Source organism: Takifugu flavidus, chromosome 17 (genome assembly GCF_003711565.1).
Source record: "Takifugu flavidus isolate HTHZ2018 chromosome 17, ASM371156v2, whole genome shotgun sequence".
Lineage (NCBI taxonomy): Eukaryota > Metazoa > Chordata > Actinopteri > Tetraodontiformes > Tetraodontidae > Takifugu > Takifugu flavidus.
In genome coordinates this window covers 9,482,535-9,492,671 of record NC_079536.1, presented here as the reverse complement: position 1 = coordinate 9,492,671, position 10,137 = coordinate 9,482,535, and the positions used below count along the sequence as shown (strand labels likewise).

At 43.4% G+C, this 10,137-nt stretch overlaps 1 protein-coding gene across 2 annotated transcripts; it reads right to left on the bottom strand.

Annotated features, from left to right (window-relative positions):
• Nucleotides 1-6,076: 6,076 nt before the first annotated feature.
• On the bottom strand, nt 6,077-8,789 carry LOC130514191 (uncharacterized). Of its 2 annotated transcripts, XM_057013639.1 has the most exons (6): nt 7,860-8,053; nt 7,705-7,743; nt 7,573-7,620; nt 7,218-7,469; nt 6,866-7,126; nt 6,077-6,782 (listed from the first exon to the last, which is right to left on the bottom strand). In XM_057013639.1, exons 1-6 carry the CDS (start codon nt 7,879-7,881, stop codon nt 6,595-6,597), a joined length of 810 nt encoding a protein of 269 aa, XP_056869619.1. In that variant the 5' UTR covers nt 7,882-8,053; the 3' UTR covers nt 6,077-6,594. The 2 variants fall into 2 exon arrangements, with proteins under 2 accessions (XP_056869619.1, XP_056869620.1); XM_057013640.1 differs by lacking the exons at nt 7,573-7,620; nt 7,705-7,743 and having other exon boundaries at nt 7,860-8,789.
• Nucleotides 8,790-10,137: the final 1,348 nt, after the last annotated feature.

Genomic DNA, 10,137 nt, shown 5'->3' with positions numbered 1-10,137 from the left:
CCGATCAACTGCCCATGCTGAATCCCTCTTTTAGAACCCCGGCCTACTTTATCGTCAACACACATCCGGCTCACATGCCGGGGGAGCACTGGTTAGCTTTGACGCTGGAAAATGGTGGCATAGCCACCTTTTTTGATTCTTATGGATTTCCGCCGGACTTTGATCACTACCCTCCGAGCATCTTACAGTTTCTGGAAAAACGTTCTAAAAACATTGAGTACCACGACGTTCAGTTGCAGCACCACGATCGACGGTCTGCGGACAACATTGCATCTATTACCTCTGTCACCGCGCGTGCGGGCTATCTTTTGATCAAGTACTGTCTTTGTACAATGATGATGTAATAAAGAATGACTTCATGGTGTACGACTATGTGAGGAAATATCAGCGCTGTATTAGAAATAAAATCAATGGTCCCTCCAAGCAGGGGTGTTGTTTTTTGCAATGTTTTAAAGATTTTTAAAGTTTTGAATGAATGACTGTACGCTCGAAAAAATGTTTAATAAACGCTTTATTGGTAAAAGACAAAACTTTGTGTATTACATTTATTCACGATGAAATGTTAATCCAACGCGGGGGGTCATTTGTTCGTCTTCTAGTTTTTGACGGTAGATCCGCAGGTGTTTCAGAGTCTTGAGATCCGATCGCATCCATCTTGAGGAGTCGGTATTGATTACGCGCTCGTGGGTTACTTATAGAAGACAAAGGGATGTTTAATTCTGAGAGAGTATTTAAAAAATGTGTCCATCCGGGAGGTTCAGAACCCTCTGATTTTTTCTTTTAAAAGGAAACAAGAGTCGTTTGAATAGATCGATCATGTGAGACCCTTTTACAACGTTGCCCCGGTACACAAATTCCCCTTTGTATTCCAAACATCGTGACGGTCGGATAATTTCTTTAAGACGTATTCGGCGTTCTTGCGATCTCGCGGTGGGAGGCTCTGCAACACGTCGTCGATGATGCTATCGGACGTCCGTACGTCCGTCCCAGAATCTGCCTCTGCCTCCGTCTTTGTCAGATTCTCTGTCAGATTCTCTGTCTGATCCTGCTTCACAAAGGTCAGATATCTTTGCAGTAACGCGTTATATTTTTTAATTTTTTCATGAGAGCTCAGCCCCTGCTCGTTTAAGATGGCTCTCATCCTAGCATCCAAATCGTCCTCCGCGACATCTCTGATGGACTGGGAGGGTCGCGTCAGGCGGTTGAGTTGATGAGGGGTGACGAGAAAAATTTTTTGGGCCTTTTTCAAAGTCATTTTCGTATCAATCCTCCGACGAGGTTCCCGATCAAAGGTACCACCGCTGAGAGGAGAGGTAAAAGAAATCCGCCCGTCTGCTTCTTTAGAACCTGTTGCTTCCTCTTTAAACTGGTTCTTTTATCAGCCAACAGTTTGATAATTTTTTTCTGTCTCTTCAGTTTTTTAAATTGAGAAGGAGTCAGGGGGACGTTTCCTTTTAGAAGATTTAAAGAAATCTCACACAGTGTCTGGATAAAATCCGGGGAGCTGTGAATAAGAATGTCTCTACGTTTCTTGGGTGTGGCACGGTACAGGGCCTTCAGCAGGGGTGCGTTTCTTTTTATACGCGCTGACATGATGATCTACGTCGACGCTCTGGGGATGTAAACGGCCGCTTGCTGGTGAGGAAGTACACCCGTCCTCAGTCTGTACGGATCTGGGCAGACGGGGGTGAGATCCACTATTAAATACCCGTGAGGGTCTTTTGTGGCGTCTTCAAAACTCTCCAAGAAAAATGTCTTTTGTGATGGAAAAATCTGATGAGCCAATATATTCATTTGTAGTTTATCCCGTGGGTTTTTAAACATGACCAAATAATTGCTGTTCAAACTGATGGTCCGACTGTGTTTACCCTGGTGAAACACGTTTTGAGTCAACATCATAACGCTCATGTTTCTGTGGTGGCGATACTGTGTAAAAATCTTTACCACTTCAGGATGGTCAGAGGCTTGAAAAATAACATCGTCCAAAATAATCAAATGCTTTTGATCAGGAGGAAACAGTGTTTCATCTTCAAAAGAATCAGGCAGACCTTTGACAAATTTAATGTTTTTAATCATCTTTTGCAGTTCAGTGTACATAGGTTGAAAAGAGGTATAAATCCACACGATATTGTCAGGTACAACATTTATTACACGGTCACAGTTTTCCAATACATTTTTTACAAAATAGGTCTTTCCACACCCGCTCGGACCCACGATTAAACAAGAAAAAGGAAAGATAAACCTAGGATCAAATTCAATTTCCTGCATTTCTAATACCCGAAAGGCAGAGTTGTTCCGTCAGCAAAGAGTCGTCTTTTGTCATACACCACCCTAAATTTTTTATCAAATGACACATTTCTCAATGCAAAACCCTTTTTATCACGTCTGATGCTGTGTTGACGGATCTCGATCGTGTTTCCCTCTTGTTTATTACTCAGGTAACCCTCCACCAGCTCTCTGACACTGTCAAAGCTCACACGCTCACAACATTCCGGGTCTGAGTGATACCTTTCACACGCATGACGACTTTCTTTTTATTTCGTGTTTGGTACGCGTAACTCTTGGGACCCGCCGCTGCAAACTCTTGAATGCTGTCACCATCCAGTTCATCCGTCAGGTCACCTAAATAGTTACCCAGCTCTAGAGGTTTCTCACCCTCTTTGACCAGATAGATTAAACTATCTGTGTCGATGTAAAACACTCTGTCTTGTAGTTTTTCCAGATAACTGTACAGCTTCAGTCGTGCGTGTGCTGTGGTGAATGCTGCAATAAAAACATTACTCTGTTTACCTGGGGGTTGAACGTACCTGTCGGTGTATTTCCACCTGATGAGAGCTCTGTTGCTGTGGAGAACGGAAAAGTATTCGACTTTGTATTTACCTGAAAACATGTAACTAAAGAATTCTTTAGGATCTGAGACAATGGTGGTTTTAAACAAATTATCTCTCTGTGCAAACTTTCCCCACAAACTGTTGAGACACAATTTAGCAACCTGTCTTTTCACAGGATTGGTCTCGATTTTGCCAGCATCTAAAAGAATGCCCTGATGCTCCTGATAGTCCCTGATGTATTTTTCCCTGCTCTCTCGGTCCGTCGCCTCAGCGGGGTAACCCGAGGCTTCCTGCTTTCCTTTCAAAAAGGTGTGTATGTAGTCGGTAAACACAGTGTCGCTGCTCTTGTCAAAGTGCCAGACTTCTGTAATTTTACCCACCCTGTACCCCACCTCCAGAGCTTTGATGAATTCAACGGTGACCCAGACCCCCGTCAGAGCTCTGCCCTCATCGTCGTGTTCGCAGGGGCCACCCTCATTGTTAGTTTCGGCACAGGTGCGACACAGAGTAATTTACCTCCCTCACTTTTGTGCGGTAACACGGGGAATAAAAGACCTCGAGGAGGATACACAGTGGCTCTGATGAAGCCGTAGTAGCTGCGTGGGTCCTCGAAATCTTTGTAGATGATCACGGGGTGACCAAAGGGGTAAGAGCAAGTACTGTTGACAAACGGGTACAGTGAGGTGACATCAACATAGTGGATGGTTTCATCGGGCGCTGCGTGCGTGTGTCGCAGTTTTAAAGCGCTCGTTCTACCTCCGAAAAGTGCTTTTCGGGGGTTGAGAGGCTCAGGAGCGTTAAAGCAACGGAGAAATTCTTTAACCTCCGTGCATGTTGTTTTCATCTGGTTCCACGTGTGTTCTCTCATGACTACAACACGAACCCCATGTGTGGTCTGTAGCTCACTCACCCTCTTCTCACTTTTGTAGTGCAGTTCACCAAAGGTGACGCCTCTCATATCGCACTGTACTGTGGGATCAAAGCAACTGGGACAGCCGTGGTAAAAACATCCATGAAATTCCCAGACATGTTTTACACCGTCAATCTCAGCATATCCGTCTACGAAAAATGCACCAATCTGTTTTTCACCCATGTTTAGAGCATGCTGTATAAAGATTTTTTCTTTGTGCATCAACCATTCTAACCATTGAACCGATGCGCTAGAGAATCTTTTGCTCTGATTCAAATAGTTGTGAGGGCAGGGGATAGCCAGAGTGTTAGGAGTCAGATAATTGGTGCGAAACACCTTCATACAGGCTCCGGCTATGGTGATAGAACCAAAAGGGTCTACCCCCGTCTCACCTAGGAACTGATCTCTAAATTTAAGACTGCCCTGGGTGAGAATGTCAACATCATTTTTGCAGTACAGCGAGGCCTCCTTTTTGAAGTCAAAGGTACCTCGGCTGACCTCGTTGTACCACGGGTCAAATTCTTCCCGTTCGCGCACCGTCATGCGATCTACGCCGTAGTCGGACGGAACGGGATAGGGCCCCACGTAATTGAGGTGAATTTCTGAGCTAAATTTGTGTGGGAAATACCCCTTGGTCTTGTCAGTGAATCCTAAGGCTTTGGGCATAGCGCTGAGACGCATGGGGAGAAATGACAGGGAATCTATGAATTTGAGACCATAATGGGATTCCTCAAAACTGAGGATTTTACTCCCGTTCATCAGAATCTGTTGTGGCGTCACATCCAGTTCCAACATACCTTTTAACACCAGATAACTGTCAAACCCCTTGGCATTATGGGCTATAAAGATGTTCTGTTTGTATCGTGGCTTCCTGAAATGCAAAATAAACATTTTAGCACAGTCAAGACCATAAAACGCCTTCTCTTCACCTTTGGATGTTTTTGTATGCACTAAAAAAGGAACATGCTCTCCATTTTGACCCACAAATGTTTCAAAATCATAAAAAACCAAATCAGGATGTGAGATGTCTGGTTGGAGGGTAGGAATGTAACAACTATGATCGACTTTAGAGTCGCTCTGCAGTTTTTCACCACAGATTTTACATTTTTTCACCGCACAGCGATGCTTTGCATCGTCTAACGACAAATTGACACTGTAGTATAGTTCGCATCGTGCGCATTTTTTGATTCGGTCGCAGAGGCTGGACTTTCTGCTTGAACCGACCAATTTGTGTCTGGTGAAACAAGAGGGTGAGCGACACGTTCTGTTACAGTCAGAGCAAACCACTGTGTTGAACCCTTCTGTGGGGCAGGCAGGATCGTTGCACACTGCGCAGTAACCTTTACAAAAGTGGGTATAGGGGTGCTTAAAAGTCTTGTAACAATAATTACAGACTGACGACCCCAGGAAGGCTTTGAGATTTTTTATCCCATAATAGTGATTTTGTAGTAAAAAGAGAAACAACTGATTGGAACGATCAGAGAATTTTGTCTCATAATGTGAGAGGGGTTTACTGTGGCATGTTCTGTAAAACACAACAATTTTACGCCCCAGAATATTTTCAAATTTACCAATGTCACTGAAAGTGACGGGGGTCTCATCATTTAAACCAGCCTGATGCTGCAACTTCCTCGCAATATCAAGGCATTCGTTTTCAGTAAGTTTCGGGTAGATAACGTGAGCTAGACTGATGGCGAAGCAAAGCTGGTTGTCTCTGTTGTCTACGATAAATAAGTGACGTCTTTTTTTGTCAATGATTTCACAGTCTAGAGTTTTCTCCATCTTACGTTTGGCACCTCCTCCTGGGTTCTGCACCACGTGAAGGATGAATTCTATATTCTCATCCGATGAAATGATACCGTTTGACTGCACAATCCGATCTAGCATTCCATTAAAAGCCGGTAGAATATTTTCACCTTGTTCATCCACAGCAACTGTAACATGATTGTGTACGTTTTCACCCACCACCTCCAACTGTATTAAATCATTGCGACTACTATGTCGTCTGGCAACATCCACCAATTCGCTGATAACCCCTGTTACATCTCGATAGAATGTTGCAATGTCAGGCACATTTCCCCGAGTGGGAATGTTAAAGGAGCGTCTTGTTCTCCATGTGTTAAAATCATTAAAAAACCTCTCACCCCGCTCAGGAGAGAGATCGGATGGATTTTCTCCTAGCCCTCCTCCCCCTTGCTGAGGAGAAAGATGGGGTGATGGTCTGCTCTCTGACCCCCCTTCTCCTGGCCTCTCATCCTGTTCAGGAGGGGGGTTAGGAAGAGCCGATTGTGTCTCTGCTGAATCCGTCTCTGATCTGATTGTTACCGCGGTGTAAGACATGATCACTTTGCGTGTGGAGAGCTGATGAAGGAGAATGATTTTCAAACTCTACTGCATTAACTGCATTAAGGTTTTCGAGGGCATCATTTATGAGTTGTAAGGTGTCAAGTTCTAGGACGTTTTCATTTTGCTCTGTAAATTGTAAATTTATTGGAATGGAGATTGGAATTTCACTTAATTGATCAACAGCTATTTGTAAAGCATTCGGTACTTGATTAAAATATTCAACATTGAAATCCTCATCACTTAATTGATCAACAGCTATTTGTAAAGCATTCGGTACTTGATTAAAATATCAACATTGAAATCCTCATCACTTAATTGATCAACAGCTATTTGTAAAGCATTCGGTACTTGATTAAAATATTCAACATTGAAATCCTCATCCATATCTTAAACAAAAGACAGAAAAAGGAAAAAAAAAATTACAGCTTTTTCAACACTGTTTTAGTACACCTTGGTTACAATTGGAGGAAACAATATACCGTATGACATTATTGAAAATCTCCAGCACTACCTTGTCTTGGGGGTGTTGGGAATGAATGTAGCAGCCTGTATCCTCCTCCACCCTGTCAAAGAGCGGTTCAGGAACGCTCTCGTGGTGCTCGTGCTGTTGTTGGGATGATGTTGCCCCCCTGTATCCCCCTCCACCCTGTTGAAGGACGGTTCAGGGACGCTCTCGTTTAATCTCAACCCTGAATCTGTAATTAGATGAGAGATGAGTTATTATTTTTTTTATATATTATTATTATTATTAGTCAAGAAGATATAGTATAAAATATACCATCAAACAATCTCCTGACAATGTTAGACTTGTGTCTCTGGTTCCTACGTCTCCTTATCGGCCTCGCAGGTTCGAAAGGATCTGGTGAAAGGGAGAGTGGAGCTGCCGTGGGTCCCGCTGTAAGTACAGGGGTCAGAGTGGTACACGCTTGCCGTATTCTACGTCTCCTCGCAGGGGCAGAAGGTTCACGGGAGGGTGGAAAGGCCGTGGGAGTCACAGTGCTCAGAGAGGCGCACGTTTGAAGGTTCTGTTTTGATGGTTCTGTTTAGACAGAGGGGAAAATCGTTAAAATACAAATCATCAAAACGGCACATATTTTGTATATACTTCTAATCACAGATAAATATATTACCTTGTACAGTCGACTTCGGTCCTCCTGGCTGTCTCACACGTCTTCTGGAGAGTTTGTTCGTCTGCTTACTTGAGTCAGTCCCATGTTGAAGTGCCGAGGTTTCCCTCTCAATCTCAATTTCACCAATTTCAGTTACACAGCAATTTGTCCCCTGCACGGGGAGTGGGGTTTCAGAACACAGCAATGCTTTTACTGCTTTTTCAGTTTCTTGGTTGTCTTCGGATACCAATCTTTCAGCCCTGGCTAACAGATCTGAAAAATGTATCATAAAAAGTTATATTTCAGCAATCTATGAACAACTGAGCTGTTCATAAAAAACAAAACAAAACAAAAAAAAAAACTGTATGTAAAATACCAATGTCTGTTTGCGTGAGGGTTATTCCTTCAAACTCATCGGCGCTGACTTTAAAGATACAGAAAATTACACTTAAAAATCTAGAATAAAAATAGAACAACTTTCAGGTTAAAAAGATCACGGATTGCTTACCAGGATAAATTGGCATATGGTGAACCTCTACTGTAACTTCTAAAACACAGTTATTCGTAAATAGTAGTTAATCATTAATAGTTCATTCATTAATAGTTTTCTAAAACTATTTAGAAAACTACAGAGAAAAAGTTTGGGAAGAATTTGAGGCTTACCGGTAGTCATCTTTGCAGCCATCTTTGTTTGTTACACGCGCTCGCAGACGGTGAAGCTTCCGATGAAGTTCTGGAGGACTGAGCTAATGACTGTGAGATGATCATGTATATATTCGCTTTACAATGCTTGGCGAGAAGGAAAAAAAAAAAAAAAAAAGTTGATTGGCGCCGAAAAGTCTGATATTGACGATTGGACCAACTGGTGGTGATGTAACTCCCATGGGGATACCTCCCTACACGGGAACTCTACCAAACAACAGGTTCAGGCGATATAACTCATGTTAAGAATGTTTTTCTCCAGGAGGGCCTCCAGGTCTCCACGGGATTTAAGCTTCTTCAGTTACACACCTCGGACACCGGAAGACAACGTAGGCCCCTAAATTTCTTACTTGAGGCCACCAACTCTTTTCTCTTTTCTTCTGAACCACAGTGTTAGGGTTCTAACAGTCTAACTTTCTCCAATAGTTTTCTCTTCTCTAGTTTTCACAAATGTTTCACAAAATGTTTGTTCTGTGGAAGGTTTCTGTTCTGTGTTGTTTCTTTCTTCACAGCCTTCTGCAGTCACACACACCATTCTCGGTTTGATCAGTTTCAACACACCCCAGTCATTGGAAGACATCGTAGCCGACAACATAGGCCCCTCACTGGAAGATTCTTCCCGCTGATAGAGAATCAGCTCCCCCGTCTTGTAACGGAACACATACCCAAAACTCCCTGTTTGACTATAAGGCTCCAAAGACCATTCTTGCTGCAAAGGCTCAGAAGGTGACGCCTGAGAACGCTGTACAAACACCGTGGATTTTTCAACTACTTTTCCACACAATTCTCTTATAACGGTCACAGCCGTCTCACCAATCAAGGATGTAGAACTACTCATGTTGTCCACAGATGGCTATGCCAGGACTATGGCAAAACTGTTTTGTAACTGTTTTGTAACTGCTGCCCTTCCTTTTTAAAAAAAGGCGGGAAGGAGAAAGGCGGGAAAGGCGGGGAAGGGAGGTGGGGGGGGGGGAACAGATGTGGGCGGGTTCAGGGAAAGGTCAACCTGTCACTTTGACAAGAAGTACCCCATTTCTCTCTCTATCATCATTTACAAAGAATTAGACAGATGTATTTTCCTATCATATGTCCTGAAGATTGATGTGTTTTCTTTTTCTTGACCTCTATTGTCCAATTTCAATCAATCAATCTTTATTTATATAGCGTCTTTTACATTTAAAATTGTTTCTAGGCGCTTTCCAGAATCCCAGGGCCTGACCCCAGACAAGCAGCAGTGGCAAGGAAAAACTCCCCTTTAACAGGAAGAAACCTTGAGCAGGACCAGTCCCGTGTGGGGGGACCCTCCTGCTGATGGCCGGCTGGGTAGAGAGAGAGGAGAAGGGGGGAGGACAGGTGGAGAATAGAATAGGTAGGAGGGGAGAGGAGCAGAGGAGAGGAGAGGAAACCATGACCCAGTGGGGTGACAGAGGCCTGTCAGGTGATCATGTTTCTGGGCCCCGGCAGCCTCGGCCTATACCAGCATAGCTAAGATGATAACCTAATGATTAGACGACCCCTTAAGTATGATAATTTGTCTGTCTATGATAATAACTGCAACTACAGAATTAGTAACAATAAACTTTTCCAAAGAGGTTTTAAGTCTAATCTAAAAAGTAGAGATGAAGTTAGTCTCCCGTACCTGGACAGGGAGCTGGTTCCATAGCAGGGGTGCTTGATAGCTAAATGCTCGGCCCCCATTCTACTCCTAGAGACTCTGGGAACGACACATACTTTATATCCCAGCATTCTGAGAGCGGAGCAGTCTATTGGGCTGGTAAGGTTTCACTAGCTCCACCAGGTAGGATGGAGCTAGGCCTCTGCGGACCTTACAGGTCAAAAGAAGGGTTTTAAAAATTATTCTAAATTTAACGGGCAGCCAATGAAGAGACACCAGTACAGGATTTATGTGATCTCTTATGTCAATACCTGTCAGAACTCTGGCTGCAGCATTTTGGATCACCTGGAGGCTTCTTAAAGAGTTGTTTGGACACCCTGATAAAATTACAATAGTCCAGCCTGGAAGTAACAAATGCATGGACTATCAGCATCATGCCGCGTCAGTAGTTTCCTAATCCTTGTGATGTTCCTCAGATGAAAAAAGGCACTTCTAGAGACTGTTTTAATGTGTGAGTTGAAGGACAGATTTTGATCAAAAGTTACTCCAAGATTCCTTAAAGTTACTCCAAGATACCATCTAGACTCTAGATGGTAGAGTGATCATGTGATCTAATCTATCCTT